This window comes from Oreochromis niloticus, linkage group LG17 (genome assembly GCF_001858045.2).
Source record: "Oreochromis niloticus isolate F11D_XX linkage group LG17, O_niloticus_UMD_NMBU, whole genome shotgun sequence".
NCBI lineage: Eukaryota > Metazoa > Chordata > Actinopteri > Cichliformes > Cichlidae > Oreochromis > Oreochromis niloticus.
This window is the reverse complement of record NC_031981.2, coordinates 29132008-29151604: the sequence shown is the minus strand read 5'-3', so window position 1 is coordinate 29151604 and position 19597 is coordinate 29132008. Positions and strand designations below refer to the sequence as shown.

Genomic DNA, 19597 nt, shown 5'->3' with positions numbered 1-19597 from the left:
TTAGGGTGAGCACTTTCAACCTTTTCATAGCACACATGGATTTTGTCCTGCTTTAAAACTTATTTTAACCTTTTAACTTAATTGTCATGCTTTCAGAGTTTACATTCAACAATATATAATTATTCCCCAAAATACTGACTTTATTAAGAAATGTGACTCCATGTAAATTTTCCATGTAATTTATTACATATGTAATAATAATGTAAAACATTGAATTTCGTGAAATCTGTTGATTGGTGTACATTCAGTTTATACCAAGAATATTCTTTCTTAATGCTTAATTATTTGATTAAATATACCTTTAAATTTTATACATTTCAGTTGCATTTTACTCAAAATAATTGCTTCATGGTCATGAGGGAAAATCATTTTTTCTTTTTTGTGTGGAATTATGAAATTAAGGATCCAAAATACAGTTTCCAATACCTATACAACACAAGTGGCCCTATAATAATTAAAAATAATAATATAGTTTTTAACAGACAGAGTTGTAGTTACTGGTAATTAGAAAAACGGTATGAGTGGATGCGTCTCTATAAAGATATTTCTCCCTGAAGTAGTTTGGTATCTGAAGCTTTCTGGTTTCTCTCGGAGACTATGAAACATGTATGTTGGGACATGACTAATTGGAGGTTACGCTGCAAAGTTTTAAAGTTTGCATTTTCGCTGTAGCCAACTTGGCAATTTAAAACTGGAAGAGCAAGCGGCTAATTTGACTGAGACTATATCTATCCTTTTTTCACTCTAATGTCAACCATAATTTACAAAATGAACATGATATTGGAATAGAAAACACTCCAGTCTAGTGACCGATACCATAGAAAGTCTTTATTGCGGTCATGCATTGAGGAAGCCAAGGGGTCATGTTCCCATAGAACCATAAAGAATGTTCTGCTATTATACTGAGTGTATGATTTCTGTTTCTGTTTCCCTCGTTGTCCAAAGCATTGGAGCAACCGTTCTCACATCAAAGGAAATAGTTTGCATGGAAAGCAATAGCCAAAACCTTTGGCTTTCGTCTGAAAACTTAACTCTTCCATCGCTTTTTAAAATCCATATGCATTTCTATCTAATGACTAGTAACTATAAGAGGCAAACTCAAACTGAATATACACCTGAAGGCTCAATCTCTTGTCCCTATAGTGGCTAGGTCAGCTGACTAACAGACTGGGATGTGCTTAGACTCACCTGCCATTTACTCTATTTGTGTCATGTTGAAGTGGATGTTGATTGTAAACTAGCTAACACAGGGAAACAATATAGCAACATAGTTTCAGAGCCTTCTTCACTCATGTTGGAACTACAAAAACTGAACTTCATAGTTTGTTTTCACACCTTTTATTGGTGTTCTCTTTTATACGGTAGTACATGAACGGTGGGCTTTCACCTGATGTTAAAAACAGAGCAAATACCTCAATATAGTATTTTAAAAATAGGATTTCCAGTCATAAAGCTATTAGTCTTTGACCAGATAGGGTTCAAGTAATTTTTGAGTAATGGTATGAGGCGCTTACTGTTGCAAAAAATATAAGCTACTGTCCTTTTATCATCAAATCTGATAAGTGATGAAGCAGATTCTCTATGACCACTTCATCTTTTTTTTGCCCCACAGTTCTCATCATGGTTGGAAAAACTGCTTACATTTGTTAACAACATCAGGCCATGAGTACAAACCAATGTGTCATAAACTTTTATTAAAGTGGAACTGTTTGACATACACAGTCTCTCCATTATCATCTGAACAAACCTTTCCCGGACTACTCTTTCTGGCTTTTTAAAAAAAAATTTTTTCACATGTATTTTCCCCAGCCATTGTCTGTGGGTGATGAGATTATTCCCCTAACAAGGCAGCACATTGAGGGCTGATCTGTTACGCATCAGGTTGTCTGATGACTCCTGTGTTGTCATTTAAGCCCTTGAGTTATTATTAGCTGCCTCAGTACTCCTTTTTAAGGCACAATTTTTAGGAATAAGGCCGTTTACAGAACAGAGTGGGATCAAGGGTTAGTGTGGGGGGTTACTTTTTTCCAGTTTAGTAAACCCTGATGTTGGTGTACAGAGTCAGCCCCACACCTAATTAAAGGATATAGTAGACATGTGACTGAAAACAGAATCCCTTTGCTGGGTAAGCTGTGGAAACTGTTCTCCTTTATTTTGACTCATGCCCTTCCCCATGTCTCAGTTAGTCAGTCAGATAAATATAATTCTGACTATATTGGAATAAAAAGAATAGTTATAGATGATGAATGACTACAGTTACTGACAGAATTAGCCAAATTTGGGCAAGAAGTCCTAAAATCTCACATCAAAAACAAGCTTAAGTAACCTAGACTTTCAGTTAACACATACAGCATTTCAAAGATCCTTGAACTCTGCAAAGTCATCTAAAGTACTAACACATACCAACGGCATTCTTTATACATACATATCTCCACATTCACATTACTTTTCTGTCATTGTGTTTGCCTTGCTGTATTTTAGTCCACGGAATTTTATCAGTACAAAGAGAAAAAATGATATTGCACCCTGTTAAAAAAATATTGTCTTATGTTTGGGTTTAGAGTGAAACAGTAAATTAGTTGATCCAGTGTGAAATAACGTTTTCTGAGCAGGTGAATAGAAAACAGGCATGGTAACTATTTAAAGGTACCACAGAGTCCTGGATTTGCGATTTAGACTCAGGTAGGCATTTGAGTGCAGGAATCTGGGGCAAGAGTCTCTTTCCATCAGCAGGTAAACATGTTTCTGGGCCTCGTCAAAGCAGGAAACGCTCGGTTTCTCCAGTGCCTGCTTGATCTTCTCTCTAATATGCTGGTCTACATTGATCTGAGGAGGAAACAAATGTGAGAAGTCAACATATCGTCATGTAATGTGTTCCCAAATTGGCTGGGTTTGTTTCCTATTTGTAAAAAGGTGCTTGAAAAAGGTTAAATCCAAAATAATTAAAATGTCATCCCCAAGATGTACAAAATACACCCCTGGAAAGAGGTAAGGAAATACCTCTGAATCCCAGGGTCACATTTTTAAGAATAAAAAGTCAATTTTGTGGTCAATTTTATCACTGGTACAATAACAAAAACATTAAATCAAACATTAACTTGCTAGCTCTCTTATATGCTTTTCAACTCATCAGATGAAACTCCATGAAATTCAGAATTCCTGCTACTGAGACAGATCACACACAAACTACTTGTCCCTAAAGAGTTTCCTTTCCTGTTTTCTTTAGCTACGTCATTTCTTGCTCCCTTTATATTTGGATTCTGCTTTTTCTTTGTTATTGAAATAGTTCATTCTTTCAAAGAAACATTCAAGAAAATATAAAACATTTAGCTTGCCATTTAGCTGAATGATTACTATTGTATTGGTCTTGCTTCACTTCAAGTTGCAACTAGCTAAAAGGAAACCAATGTGGATGTTCCTTGAATGGCTACATAAGTCAGTCCCCCATAGACTTCTATATTTCCAAGAAATACAGCATTAAAACATTTTAACAGCCTGCTCCAAAAAAACCCCTAACTTTATTCTCTGTGGGTAGAATTCCCCTTCATAACAACGGTATGGTGGATGTGTGTTTTTTTTAATAGCTCATTCATTTGGATGTTGTAGGTAGGAGTGTGACTGCTTATCCTTAAACAGGGTTGAAGTCCAGGGTTTGACAAGGCCATTTAAGAAGGCAGTTCCAACTTGTGCTCAAGTTTCAACCATCTAGCTGTTCATCTGAGTGGAAGTTGGAAAAGTTTGGAAGTATTCTTCCTTCTTTACTGCATCCACTTTCCTGGCAACTAAAGATCACAGGCAGCTGATGGCCTAATTTCTCTAACTGCAGTTATTGAACTGGACTTCTTCCTCTTCCCTTTGTCTATTGTGTCATTGCCTTTTAGAGGACTTTAATTAAATTGCCTAACAAATAATATAGTATGCTGTGAGGTACAAACTGTATTAGAAGTTTGTGTTTCAATTTACGATTGCAGCTTGCTAACCTAGCACGCTAGCTATAGCTGATAACTTAAGACTCCAAACTCCAAATATGGCCACATCGGACTCCAAAAGTATAACATAAATATCTAATCCTATAATAATGTGTAGTACAATTAGTATCCAAGTATACGTTTCTTGACAACCCCACATGATACATGTGCTGCCTACTTGCCACCACTAAGTGATTTCTTACTAGCAATGTATATATTTTGTGTGCAGTCTATGGTTCACAAATTCTGTGCCATATTTGAAATGAATAAAACGCTACATAATCTCACTCCATACTCTTCTACTTTGGTACTTTAACTTGTTTGTTGGTATTTTTACATGTTCGGTATTGTTCTTACTGTCTTGGAGCAACTGTGACAACATAATTATCTCTGGGATTTCCTAAAGTATTCTGATTCTGATTCAGTGCATCTTCACTGAAAAACTCTACAGCAAACACTGTACTAAAGCACCAGAAGCACTGGAAGTTATGAAATTTGGTAGTCATCTGCATTGCTTCACTGAATTTGTAAAAGTTTTGTACAGTTTTTTCTCTGACGCAATCATACTTTCCTCTTTTCTGTAATGAAAGTTTGATAAAATGCAGTTTATATTTGAGATTACATTTAGTTTACAAAGTTACTCAGAAAGGCCAAGAAAACTTTCTTCTTTTAAGCATGAAATATTATTCAGCTCTGGTATAACGGACAAACTGACCTCTCTGCAGGCTGTAGGCTGGATGAACTCCCGGTAGATCTTCTCTGCTCTCCATTGAAGGTCTTCCGATGAGGTAGTCAACCGGAACTCTTCACATGCCAGCCAGAACTCAATGTTTTCCTCACTGAACTCAGACTGCAGGAAAGAGCGGAATGCTGCTAAATACTCTGCAAAGAGGGAAAGGGTTAAACATACAGAATTATTCATTACGTGAAAGTCATTTGTAGAATCACATGGCTCAGTTTCGTGAAGATTAACACTTCTTACTTTTGTCCTTTAGCAGTTTTTCCAGGTGAAGTTTATGGTCAGTCTGACAACTATAAGGAAATGAGATATGGCTATTATTTTCTTTCTAATATACACCATGGAGATGAAGATAACTAACAGTTCCATATGATACCTTAGCTTTGAAGAGTACGTCTCATCATTACATTTCTGTACACTGACGCACTGGATATCCTTCTTACGCCTGCAGTTCAGTACAATGTCAATCCTTAAAAATAATATCAAGTTCAATATGTTTGGTAGTGTAAAGTTTATAAATGTAAACTTAGTATCATTAATGTGCTTGACTTACCTTCGTGGCCGCTTCATGTTGGGCATTAAATCCTTAAATTCGTATAGTCGAATCCTTGAAAATAAGAGTTTGGGCATTTTAACATCCCTGTAATTCCCTGTAGGGAGATAGAATAGCCTGCTGTGATATGTGTAAAAGCACTGTTCCCTCCTGGGCTTGTCCTTAAACTGCCAGGAAAGGTATACCTATGACGCTGTGGGCCTGCTGGTACCTGTATCTAAACGCCAATTGGATACGAATACAAATGTCTGTTGTTAGACTCAGCTACCCTTGTCACTGACTCACAGCTGTAAAATTCCTATGGGAGAATTTTTTTTCCGTTACGCGGATTTCTGGAAAAAGGTATTTAGGTGACTGATTGACTACGTGATGTGCGCGAAGTCCATATAGGGCGATATGAGCGTTGGCATTTTTGTCTTTTACTTGTCTGTATGGAGAGTCTAGATGCACCACCTATGCCATATTTTAAATCAGTACTTCACAAATGGTGTGCCGAGACATGGGTGTGCCTTAAGGGAAGTCCAGGTGTGCTGTGGGATCTTGTGAGAATCATACTTCATTGTTACAATCAATGGCTGGACAAAAGTCACGAATTAGCAGTTAATTTACTGTTCAGTTGTTTGCATGCATTCATGTCCCTGAAAAAAAGGCATAACTTTTGTTAAAGGCAACCGACTGACCGTGATTGACAAGATTTTCTTGTGTTAACCACCAGCAGAGATGACCCACGATCTTAACCCCCCCCCAAAAAACAGCTGTATTGGGATGTAAACATGCAGTAAAACAGGGATTGGATATTGTATCTATGTCCATTTTTTGTTGCTATGTGATGACATGAAGAGAACAATTATGGGAATTCAACCAATTGGTGAAGATGTGATAACACATACAGTGAGCCCAGAGATATTGGTACAACAGGTCAAATAATCTTGAAAAGGAAGGGCGCCAAGGAGATGATGCCATCAGATAAAAACATAACTGTCAATGGCTGCAGTGAACAATGTTAATTGTTTTTAACACTGTTTCACTCAAACATTTTTGACACTTTTGTAGCAGTGATATGGTATAGAGCTGTTATATGTCTACTAAGCATCTACAGATTACCAAGACAATCCCATGCATCCACATCTTTTTTTTCCATCAAAAATACCTATGACCTCATCTTCTGATGCTTCTTGCACTCACTTGTTGTTGCCAGGTTACAAATACAATACAATACAATACAATTTTACTTATATAGCACATTTAAAAGCCCAAAGGCACACCAAAGTGCTTCACAGTAATATGGAGAGTCAACATAAGTCAATAACAGGGTACAAATCGGGCACTAGCACAGTCAGGATAGAGGCACTAACAGACCAGGAGAGTTAGATAAATACAAAATCTGCTAAGACAAAAACAGCAGTAAAATTAATAAAAAATAATAAATTTAATAAAATCTAATAAAAGATTTAAACATTTAAAATTTAAAAGATTTAAAAGGGTATTAACTGGTCAAGAAAGCCAAGTCAAATAGATATGCTTTTAATCTTGATTTAAAGGATTGGATAGAGTCCAAGGCTTGAATAGCAGTGGGGAGGCTATTCCAAAGGTTGGGTGCAGCTGAAGCAAAGGCACGATCGCCTCTGGTCTTCAGTCTAAACTTAGGTTGGGCCAGGAGTAATTGATCTGATGATCTTAATGCACGACAAGGAGTGTACAAATTGAGGAGGTCAGTGAGGTAGCTGGGCGCAATGTTATTCAGGATTTTAAAAGTGAGTAGCAAGATTTTAAACTCAATACGATATTTGATTGGTAACCAGTGTAGATCAACAAGAGCCGGAGTAATAGGGTCAAATTTTCTAGTTCCAGTAAGAAGGCGAGCCGCAGCATTCTGAACGAGTTGCAGCCTTCGAAGAGAGAAGGCTTGGAGACCACAGTAGAGAGAATTACAATAATCTAACCCGGAGGTCACAAAAGCGTGGATAAGTTTTTCCAGGTCCCTGTGTGGTATATAATGCTTAGCTTTAGAAATCTGGCACAGTTGAAAAAAACCAGATTTAACTACAGATGATACTTGCTTATCGAGCTTAAAGGAGCTATCCAAATAGACACCCAGGTTACGCATAGAATCAGAGAGAGAGTTAGCTAGGGGCCCCAGCAAGACAACAAGCTGGTCTCGAGGAATATGGCTGTCGAATACCATAACTTCAGGTTTTTTCTCATTTAAAACGAGAGAATTTTCTGACAGCCAATCTTTAACCTCTCTCAGGGAATCGTACAGGGAGTTCAGTGATGCTGACAAATCATCAGTCAGTTGACAATAGATTTGAATGTCATCAGCGTAAAAGTGATAGGAAATATTGTATTTTTCAAATATGGAGCCCAAGGGTAGCATATACAAAGAGAACAACAGAGGGCCCAATACAGACCCCTGCGGCACACCACAGCAGAGAGGGGCAACAGAGGAAGAGTATCCTCCCATCACAACAGAGTAGGATCTATCTGTGAGGTAAGAATTAAACCAGTTTAGGGCAGAACCCTTGATGCCTACAACATGCTCTAGCCTCCTCAAGAGTATATTATGATCAACCATGTCAAAGGCTGAAGACAGATCCAATAAAACTAAAACGGCAGGGTGACCAGAGTCAGTAAATACAAGAAGATCATTATAGACTCTTAGCAGGGCCGTTTCAGTGCTATGGTGTGGCTTAAAGCCAGACTGGTATTTGTCAGTAATATTATTAGCAACTAAGTAGGCCTGTATTTGGAGAAAGACGGCTTTCTCTAAAATTTTTGATAAAAACGGAAGCTTTGAGATTGGCCTATAATTGGCAGGGTCTTTCCGATCGAAATTACTTTTTTTAAGAACGGGGTGCACTACCGCATGTTTAAAGGCAGTCGGGACACAGCCCACAAACAATGATAAATTCATTAAGAATAAGATGCAAGGCCCAATTTCCTCAAAACCTTCCTTGATAATTCAGGATGGAAGCAGGGCAGGACTGGGACAAAAAATCGGCCCGGGCATTTTGACTAGAGACCGGCCCACCAGGTATTATAGGAAAAGCCATAAAGCCTTTGAATGAAAACAAACACTGTTGTGACAGTGATGTACACTGTCTTTTGGTATATTTATGATTTCTATACATTTTACATCAGATGAAAACTTTGGTTTTAAGATTCAGATAATTGTTTATTAAAAGCGAGACATTTTAAATGAGAGTAAGAAAGAAAAGTATTTCTTTGCGCCCCCCTCTCCCTGTTAATGCCCTACCTGGCCCCCTGGCAAAACTTTGCTAGACCCACCCCTGCACAGTTACCAGCTGACAGCTACACAGAAAAGGATCCTGGTGTTATTTGTCTCTCAGAAACAGTTCATAACTTCCCTTCAACTCATTCATGTCACCTAAAAGGTAAACCTGTTTCTCCATCACCTGTTCAGCTCTGATGATTCAGTAAGGACATCTCCTGGTTTCATCTTCATGTTTCCCTCTCACCACATATCCAAACCGACATCATGACCAGCAGCTTTTACAGCTGTGGCTCCAGCAAACATCAGCTGATACTAGAAATTAATATTAAATAAATTCTAACAACAGCTGATCAAGCTTAAACGTGCTGCTGTTGTTTAGCGCGACATCCACTGGTTTCCTCTTTCTGGCGCAAAGTGGGAGATAAACAAACAAGACAGAAAAGCCGATCAGCTGATCATTGATCAATTTCATGATTGAAGTAGCAACAGGAGAGGGAGGGGGGAGAATGAGAGAAGAAGAGGCAGCTGTGCAGCAAAGACACAGAATAACTCCAGCTTTGTGTCTTTTTCCATTCTAGCTGAAGTACGGGACAAACTGTGTTCCTTTTCAGCTCAATACGAAATGCGTAATATTTTCTCTCAATACGGGACGATTCTGTTTTTTACTGGACGGTTGGCAACTTTACTAACTAACCTCATGAATAAAATAAAGTTCACTATCAGTAACATCATAGCACCCGCCCAGCTGTTTAGAAACTCCATCATGCCAGCTAGTACGCAGTACAAGTTGTTGTAACTGTCTGTAAAAAGTCAGCACAACGAAAATAAACTCCACCTAAACTTTGTTTATATCTGACCCAGATAGACTGCAGGTCATAACTTCTTACCTGAAGTTTAGTTCACCTGACACTCGGACCGGTGGCCACCTCGGGTCTCTGCTCCTCCTGCCTCCCCTTTCCCTCATCCACCTGCTGGCCTTTATAGTAGCTCCGCCATAGCCACCACCAAACAACTCAGTTACTTTTACACCAGCATTTGGCCAATCCACCACCTTTCATTTTTTATACCGTTACAAAAACAAAACAAAACAAAACAAAAAACCCATCGGCCCATAAAAACGAAAAATCACTATTGGCCCACCGGGCAAATGCCCGGTATGCCTGATGGCCAGTCCAGCTATGGATGGAAGGATATCATGCACAGAATTTGAGTTTTTCAGTTGTTCAATTATTCCCTTAAGAGTGGGGAGTGATAACAGCTCAAAGTGAGAAAAGGTGGACATGCATCCTAAAACGGGAACAGGATTCAGCACAAGAGAGTGAGAGTGTGAAGCCTTCAGTAATAAAACTTTTCCACTAAAATGATTAAGAAATTGCTCACAGAGAGCCTGAGAGGCCGAGCTCGAAGAGTCCGGACAGGGATTTATCACTGAATTAAAAATTTTGAATAACATTCGGGGGTTGTGGCTATTAGTCTCAATAATAAAATAAACATTTTCCTTCCTAGTTCAACCCCCACTTTATTTTAATTAGTTGGCGAGAGACATTAAACATGGACGAGCGCAGAGAAGAGTCAAAAGTTGAATGGTTTTGAGCTGAGTGCAGAAGAAAACAATGAACTTGGGGTTTTTCTTTTTGCCGAGGACTCTGTGAACACAGAATTTCACTTGTCTAGATTTGTCTAGAACATTAGGCACTACACGTCAGTTTGTATTTGTAGGCACAGGCCCTAAGCCACCCATTGGCAAACATTAGCTAATGCTATCATTGTGCACAGCAAATAAAGAGGAACCAAACATCCCTTCAGAGACAAACCTCACCTATTTCTGAATCAGAGCGCTGGATCTGAATCAGAGGGAGCAAAACTGTGAAACTGTCTACATGACAGTCTTGATTTTCAAAATATTAAAGGTATTTGATGAATTGGGCAAACAGACTTGTACATTTACTTGTGTAAAACAATAAAAGTAGAAACAAAGACAAGGCATAAAAATACTGGAATGTGCCTGAAAACTACTAAAATACCACACCCTTGAAACATTCTTTTTGCTAATTTGATTAAATGATAAGTTAAATATATTCTGCATACCAACAATAAATTGAACGTCATGGTGACAAGTGGCTTTCAAGTGAGAGCGGCATAACTCTAACACCATAAACACTGGGTTGCAAGGCAATACATTGTAGAGCTAATACCCTCTGATTTTAAGCAGGCTCCTGGACAATTTACCACCAAGTTGGGCCTTTGAAGGTACTGTTGAGGAATAGGGCCCAATAAGTCATTTGCAGGAAGGTCTTTAGATCAAAGACAGCATTATTTTTGTGCTGGCTATAAGAAGGACAACCAAAAAATGAAAAGGAATTACTCAAAAAAAGCTGTTTTGAAAACTTTGAAGGACCGAAAAACATGCACACAGAAACCGAAACATGCACTGAGTCATACAAGGACAGAGTAGCAGCATTTTAAGGCACAGGAAATTAGTAGGGAAGTTTCTATAAGTACTGAAACTCCTGAAGCGAGTGACCCAGACAGTTCTGAGAACAACTCCTAAAACGCAAATGTCCCCTCTTTACTGTCGTATCCCATCAGCCTTAACATGCAAGCCCAGTAAACCGGCATAACAAAGTTCCTCTTCTCTGATGACCCATATTGATATACTAATGGAAATTTTTACAACACACAAAGTCGGTGCTTGTGTGCATTTTTGGGTGGGTGTGTTAAATCAGGTGTGTCCATGTGGTGCTTTTCAAGACTCCCTCAGGGGTCTCGTTGTTGGGTATACTGCTGTGTTTGTGGTCAGGAGAATGGTGAAGTGGGTTTATTTCAAACTTTCCCCTCTAAGACTACAGGAGCTGTAGTAGATGCACGTGTGAAGCTGGAGATGTAAATTTTTAGTGGCCAACACCCTTAATATTGCATGCTTGATTGAACTGCACTTTCACACCAGGGCATGAGAAAATCCACAGAATACAGAACAGCTCTTTGTTAATCAATGTCTTCATCATGGGTCCATTGAGTTTGTGAAATGGCAACGTTGTGTCGCAAGCTCATAAAGTTGTGACAAATGAAAATGGCATTTTAATTGTCTATATAAAGTGTAAGCATTATACAATACTGTACAATCTGGATTGTCATTGTTACATTTATTAGCTTTGATATATTGCCCATTTCCAGGTTAATGTCTCTTGTACACCCAAATAGGTTGTTAATCCACTACCTGTGCACAAGCTATAGATAACAGCATGGCTAGCTAACTAGATTCAACAATAATCTTGTATCATTCAAAAGAAATAAGAGCTTTTGATAATGTAGAGAAACATTCAGCGAGGCTATAAATTGCATTAAAAAATCTATATCAAAATTGTAAGCCATAGATTATTAGATTTGTTTTCTTTTGCTGTCCTAACTACAGAAGCAGTGTATATTACCACGCCTAGCTACCTACTAGCTTCTGCAGTGACCTTGTAACCAGGTGTTTTTCAAAAGGACAAGATTTACATAGAGATATTTTACATATTGCTATTTTGTGAGTCTATAAATTGTATATGTATGTAGAGTTAATAGTTAAATAAGAAACCAAGATAAAAATATACAGTTGTCTAGAAAGAAAATATTATTGGGTCATTTAGACTAAGACTACATTTACTGAACAATTGGTTACACAAAGTATTTTTTTCATCTCTGTTCTATTGACAATAATGTAAATCAAACTTCATATTTTGAACAATTTCTTTCTATGTTAAAGTGTAGCTTTTGCCAGAAACAGAATGTGTTTCAGGTGTGATACACGTAAAAATTCTGTATTTGCAACTGTTCAACATAAGTAGCAAACATGACTTTTAAAGTTCCTTTTAAGTTTAAAGTTACTTTTAAAGTAAGTTTAAAGTGGAAGCATTATGTAGGCCTGTACATTTATATATGATAGAGGATACTACAGCAGCTGCTGTGTTACAGGAGAATTATAGACTAAATGAAATACACTAAACAAGGGAATGCCTCATGTTTTAAAATATGCTGAAATGATTTCTTTAGTCAAATGAATAATATGAATAAAGGCTAAAATAAATTATAAGTCCATACAATTCATTGAGTCCTTTCTAAACTGGAACTCTTTGGACTGTGGATAGAATTAGAAAGGTAAGGGTTGTATGACTATCCCAAGGATCAAACATGCAGAAAGGACCATCACATTGTAGAAATGCTTCATTTGACTTCAGGACTTGTATTCAGTATTCTTTTAAATAATGGGAGCTATTTTTAGACTACTAATATCTCTGTAGATCTTGTTTAACCTGACACATACTTTCCATCAAATCAAGTTCATTCCCACCTGCGTGCAAAAGTTCATACAAAAAAAGATTCACTTTATCCATCAGTCCTGTTTACCTCATTTTTAGGGTTTCTCAGTTTAAATTTGTATTCTCCCATGAAATATCTAATGGTCTCACGGTTATAACTTATTAAACTACATAATGGCTACTGTTAATGCAGTAGCAGTGGTTCTGCAGCTTTGGTATTGGAAGTTAAGGAGAAACAAAAGTTTTTAACAAGGTTTTAAATACCAAATGTAGATAGAGACAGTGCTAGCTAGTTGCTGTTTACCAGGAACTCTTTGGACTGTGGATAGAATTAGAAAGGTAAGGGTTGTATGACTATCCCAAGGATCAAACATGCAGAAAGGACCATCACATTGTAGAAGTGCTTCATTTGACTACAGGACTTGTATTCAGTATTCTTTTAAATAATAGACATTGAAACAAGATTTAAAAGCAGCATTTAAGCTTCCAAGTGCAGGAATTGAGTTCAGCAATTCCAGTAATTTCTAATAAATGGTAATCCCAAGCATGCCATTATCAATTATGTGAAATATCTGAATTTGAATCCCACTGAAAGTCTCTGTGGGATCTACAGAAAAAAGCAGTTTAGGTACAGAAGAAAATTAGTAAGCTGACAGTTTAACCTTAAGGAATGAGCTAAAACTGGAAGTTTAAATGTGTTTGAGGATTGAATCATTTTCCATTTTTTAACATCATGTCTCAAAATATATCTTAAAAATGCTTTATTTAGTTATCTTTTTGAAATAGTTTAGCATGACTGGCTGATATGTTTTCATTGAATTAAATTTGCATTAATATCTTGGTTAATTTATTTATCTCACCCTGCTTTTTTATTGTAGCCTTTAAAGTAAATGTTCATGTGTGACTGGGCCGGCTTGAGATTTTGCAAGTGGGCAACCACCTGCTACATGAATTATTTCCTGTTAGTGCTTTTATACTTGATGCTGTTTCTAAATGAAAATGAAAGGCAAATGATAAGAGACCAGAAAGAAGAGCAACAGCTAGCCAGCTTATCTCAGTGATCCTGACACAGATTGTGTTCCTTATAAGATAGACTACACAGGATCCATTCAGTGGCCCAGGTGTCATTTAGGAGCCATTATAACAAAACCACTCTTCACAACTTCATAAAAGTATGATTGCAGTCATAAAATATTCCAGAGATTAAATTTCTTTCATGCAATTTACAAAAAAGAGGAAAAAACTGCTCAGTGCTAATTAGCTTGGGATGAGTGACGCTAATAATGAGACGTCTTCAAGTTAAGAAAACAGGCTTCAGTTGTGTCCTTTTTGCTCTCAAATTGTTTTTTAATTTAAATATTTAAAGTAATACGATTTTAATAGACTAAAATCTTGGTTGTTTGTATATAGATGGCGCAAAATTTGAACTTCCACAGTGAAACACTGTGAGCTTACTCAGCCAAGAGGTGGGTTATCAATGAGACTCAACCATTTGATTACAACACATTAAAAAAATGCAGGGCAGGGCACTTCCACTTCTGTGGCTGCCTGTGACACTTGCAAAACATTGTGGCTCTACAGCCTTGTCTTCTTCAGTCTAAAACATCAGCTAGACTGATTGACAGTTTAATTAAAAACAAATGAAAACACACAGTGAGTTGATTTCCTCTTCTGTGGCGCTTGGCACGGTCGTAGGACAGAGCAACAGAACAATGTGTCTTTTTGCAGCAGTAACTTTATTGTAGTTTTGTATCACGGGGCACTCGGGTGATTTTGCCTACACTGTACATGAGTTTCATTCAGATTTTGTGGTAGTTAAAATTATTCCACATGTGTTTAAACTTAATTTACAAATGATCTAGAAATATGTGAAAATGCTTATTTTACTCAATTAATTATATCATCTTTAGTGACTCCTTTCTATTTTCTACTTTACTTACTGTGCCTGTTAACATCATTCTAACATTATATCTTTGCTATTTTCCTGGTCAAGTGTAGTCCTTAGAAAATCAAGTAATGTTATCTGTAACAGGCTGTTCTGAGGTAACAGCACGGAAGCACAAAACTACGTGTCATCTTAACGCTAACAAATTGAATCAAGTATTCCGCTGACACATAGCAGTATAAAAACAAAGACAGGCATCTGACTGAACAGATAGCATCTTTGTGAACATTCTTTTCATATTTAGCCATTTAGAGGAGCTATTTTTAGACTACTAATAACTCTGTAGATCTTGTTGAACCTGACACATACTTTCCATCAAATCAAGTTCATTCCCACCTGCGTGCAAAAGTTCATACAAAAAAAGATTCACTTTATCCATCAGTCCTGTTTACCTCATTTTTAGGGTTTCTCAGTTTAAATTTGTATTCTCCCATGAAATATCTAATGGTCTCACGGTTATAACTTATTAAACTACATAATGGCTACTGTTAATGCAGTAGCAGTGGTTCTGCAGCTTTGGTTTTGGAAGTTAAGGAGAAACAAAAGTTTTTAACAAGGTTTTAAATACCAAATGTAGATAGAGACAGTGCTAGCTAGTTGCTGTTTACCAGGAGCAGTGTTTTTACTGTTGTTCTGATCTAACCACTTATTTGCATTTTAAACACCGTGGTTCTTCTTTTCTTTGTGTCGTATATTTTTTCTAAGTATGTTTATTGCATTAGAATTTCCCCAGATTTTCAACAATGTCCATCTTTCATTAGTCTGCTGTATAAAACTACTTTTCTGATGCTTTCAGAAGTGCGGTTGTGACATTAGCATTACATAATAATGGAAAATCATGAAACATTTCAACATATCAGGCCTGACTGACTGACAGGAAGTGGACTTGGTGAGACAATAACTCTAGCAGCTGTAATAATGTGGTGAAAAAAATAAAACAAAAAAACACTACGGACCATAAAAGGTTCTGTCACTTTCGCTTAACTTTGTAGGAACAGCTTACAATAATTATGCTTTATTAATTTATTACTCAGTAAAAAAAAAAAACCCCGCCAGCATGTTTTCGTTCTACGCAGATGACAGAGAGGTATTTAAGATTTTCCTGTGAGCACTGGGAACACTGTTGTTACTCTTACACAGAATTCAAACAAAACTCGTTGTTCTTCTTCTGTGAAAGTGTAGAAATCAAACTATTTTGTCATAGATGCTTTCAGGTCATTATAGCTACCAGCGCTAACCCTACTCTGACCCTACCCTATGTTTTGGAAAAACAGATGAAAGTCAGATTGATTATTTTTCTTTGTGTTTTCTTGTTACAAAAACATATGAAAAAGATGTCATAAAACAAAAATTACATCTTTTGATTGCCTACGATGATGGTGTTAGGGTTGGGGACTTCACCACAGGTGATCTCAGAGGGTTTAGTGATACCCCTCACCACTGGACGTGATCAGTAACCCCTACCTCTAACCTCTAACCGAGCCTATGCAACCAGAAATTGTAATTTGGATATTGAATCAGGGATGGGGTTAATTATCATCATCATCCAGTCACTTAAACCCTTCTCTGACCCCAAGCTTATGCTATCAATTTATGTATTTTTTTTTCATTAAATTATCTCAGCCATCTGGGAACAAAGAAAAATGAATCAGTATTAAAAGTACATTTCTGTAAATATACAGAAAGGTATTTTTGCTTGCTTCCAGACCACAGAGCTAATTTTCAGGGCTAGATTTGGGGCTGACGTAAGCCTCACAGTGATAAGAAGAAGAATAGCATTGATGTTGCCCACAGATCTGAACATATCCTCTTCTGTGCTTGCTTGCCCTGTGGGGAATAACAGCTTTTAACTCGATTTTATCTCATCAATCACAGGCAAGTTAAAATTGGCACCAAGCTTTGTTTGCATGCATGACTCAGGCGGCTCAAGAAAAGACCCTTTACCATTTGAGTCATCATACGACACGATCGTATCAACCTGAGGAACTAGAAGAGAGAAAAAAAAGCCCTATCTTTGTTTTTGGAAATGATTTCTGCCAACCACATGAATGATGGCAACCAAAAACAATTGTGGTCACTGTGACATGCCATCCCGCTGAGCCTCAGGGTCGCTCGTGAAAGTGCCGTGAAAGAGACACACAGAGCTGTTCCTCTGTGCTGTCTGGAATGAGCTTTTCCATCATGTTGGACATGGTCGTGTCTATATGAGGTACGAGTGTGAATGAATAACCAGCTCGCGAGAGGAAGTGAGGAATTCTAGTACTCTTTTCTACAACAAGGCTCTGTGTTTCAAATAAAAAAGCCCAGAAAGGGATTTTTTGGGAGTCTCTTTTAGTTTTTTTCACCGAGTTAACAACAAATGTCTTCACACACAGACATGACTCACAGTGCGCCTATGTAGTTTTTGTTTCTTGTGAAGCAGAGGTGTGATGAGCGGCCGGTCGGTTTCATTTTCAACATCGTTACAGTTCGAGAAAGCTGTATGCAGCGTGATGTTAGCAGCACGATCATATTCCACCCATGATTAAAGATCAGCCACAGAGCTCTAAAGCTTTGCTTTTAACCCAAGTCTAAATATGTAAACAACTGACGCTATTAAATAAAATAGACAATATCACAAGTTGCATGATGAGTCTGCAAAGATCTTCACTCATAGTCCTGCTACACTTAAGAGCATAAAATCATGTCTCTTGGTGTGCTGACCTTGAACTTGGTCACATTTTGCAGAAAACCACCTCTGTCTCAGCAGCCTGACACTGTGAGGAATCGGTGTCGCAAGTGTTTCACCAGAACACTGTGTGGAAGTGAAACGGCTTTCTATAGCTGATGGACACGAGGCCGTTTTGGAGGGAAGTCAGACTGTCGTTTTCCTATCATGTCATCTACATTCCCCAGACTTGAGCCTGTGCTGCAAGCGTCACTCTTTGTGTCAGCATGAATTTTTACCACATGACACTTTCCTGTTTTTAGAGCATAGCTAATGATGAAATCTCTAAGAAATCTTGTGAACGTTCACGACCTGGTGCTCATTCGAGTCCTGCAGTGTTTTTGTTTTCATATGTTTATCTATAGATCACCTTTTTTTAACTGGCTGATGTTAATTCAGTTCAACTCAATTTTATTTATATAGCGCCAAATCAAAACAACAGTAGCCTCAAGGCGCTTTATACTGTAAGGTAGACCCTACGTTGTAACATGCAAGTCCCTGTAGAGGCAGGTCTCGACACCTCAAGCACATCTGAACACTTGCTTTAGCAGAGAATAAATTAAAAACCTCAGTTTCATTAACTCTCTGAGGTCCAAGTCATGAAAGGTGGTAACACCTTTGAAAATCTTTTGTGGATGTTTCAGTTAAAATGATTATTTTCAATAGTGCCTGATTCCTGAAGCTTGGGAGAACAATTGAATTAACACAAATGTTGCTCATTCTTTGCCTGTAAAGTCTGACCTAAGGTTAGAGTTAGGGTTGATGGCAGCTTATTCTCGGTTTATGGTACAGTGGTTGTGTTCCTATAGGTAACCAGGAGTCACCAGGAGTGGAAGGAGTGCAAAAAAAAGTTATCAAAGATCAAAAAAGAGCGCAGGAAAAGCGCAGAGATTGGCTGCAGTGGACACTTTTCATTGTTTTTAACACTCGGCCTCAGTTTGGCCCTGTGGCTGGTTGAAGGACCAACAACAGCATAAACAAGAGTGGCCCACACACTGGTTGTGCCTACTGGCTGTGCATACTTTAGACTCTTTGGAGCACCCAGCAACCAAACCTCCACAGCCAACAGAACCATGTTCCAGGATAGCAGAACCTCAGAGGGTTAAAAAGCTTGCTGCCTTTCCTCAAAATAAGATTTGGAAAAAAACCCAGAAAGCCTCCAGCTATAATTACACAGCATGCTAATCATAACATGTGGTCTCAAAGGTACCAAAGATGCAACCAAAACAACAACAACAAAAATAATAGTTAAAAATGTGCAGTATAGTTCACTTTGCCTGATCCATTTCATGACCGTCTCATGTGAGGCTGAAATGATAAGAGCTGGCATTTGTCTCCATCTAGTGGTTGAGTGTGAATACTAATCTAAAAGAATATGCAGAGTGAAGCAAGACTTAATTACCCAAACAGTTGATACAAAAAAAGGAAACTACCCTCAGGCACAAACAGTACCTAGAGGCCACCTGTAGGTACTACTTTGTTTTCATTTGATTGGTTCATAATCACAATACTCATAAAATGCTGGGATGTTTTTTTTTTCCAAACTGATGCACTGTGTTGCCAAAAGTATTCACTCACTCATCCAAATCCTTGAATTCAGGTGTTACGATCACTTCCATGGCCACAGGTGTATAAATCTAAGCTTTTGGGAGCTGACATTACAGAGGGGGATCAGTGCAGAGGCACAGCACACTGTAGACACAAACACGAGACCAGGGGTGTCCAACTCCAGGCCAAGGGCCGGTGTCCTGCAGGTTTTAGATGTGTCTTTAAACCAACACAGCTGATTCAAATGGCTAAATTACCTCCTCAACATGTCTTGAAGTTCTCCAGAGGTCTGGTAATGAACTAATCATTTGATCCAGGTGTGTTGACCCAGGGTGATATCTAAAACCTGCAGGACACCGGTCCCTCAGGCGTAGAGTTGGACACCCCTGCACCAGACTCGTTCCAGTTTTCCACCAATTTTAACCCCTGACTGTGGCACACTGTTTTGCCCCTTTCATCTTTTTTATGAGACATCCCCTGGTGATTAAGACAGAAATAGGATTGCCTTTCATTTGTTGAAGGCATGCAGTGACGTGTTTGTCTGACTGCACTGTGCCAGATGTAAAGTTTGGTGGAGGCAGGGATTATGGTGTGGGGTTGTTGT

General features: G+C 38.1%; 1 protein-coding gene across 1 annotated transcript; it reads right to left on the bottom strand.

Annotated features, from left to right (window-relative positions):
* Positions 1–1785: 1785 nt before the first annotated feature.
* Positions 1786–19180, bottom strand: si:ch211-117l17.6 (regulator of G-protein signaling 21). The gene is made up of 6 exons (XM_003453525.4): positions 19024–19180; positions 5261–5357; positions 5084–5176; positions 4951–5000; positions 4684–4850; positions 1786–2826 (listed from the first exon to the last, which is right to left on the bottom strand). The coding sequence occupies exons 1-6, from the start codon at positions 19025–19027 to the stop codon at positions 2641–2643; spliced, it is 597 nt and encodes a 198-aa protein (XP_003453573.2). The 5' UTR covers positions 19028–19180; the 3' UTR covers positions 1786–2640.
* Positions 19181–19597: the final 417 nt, after the last annotated feature.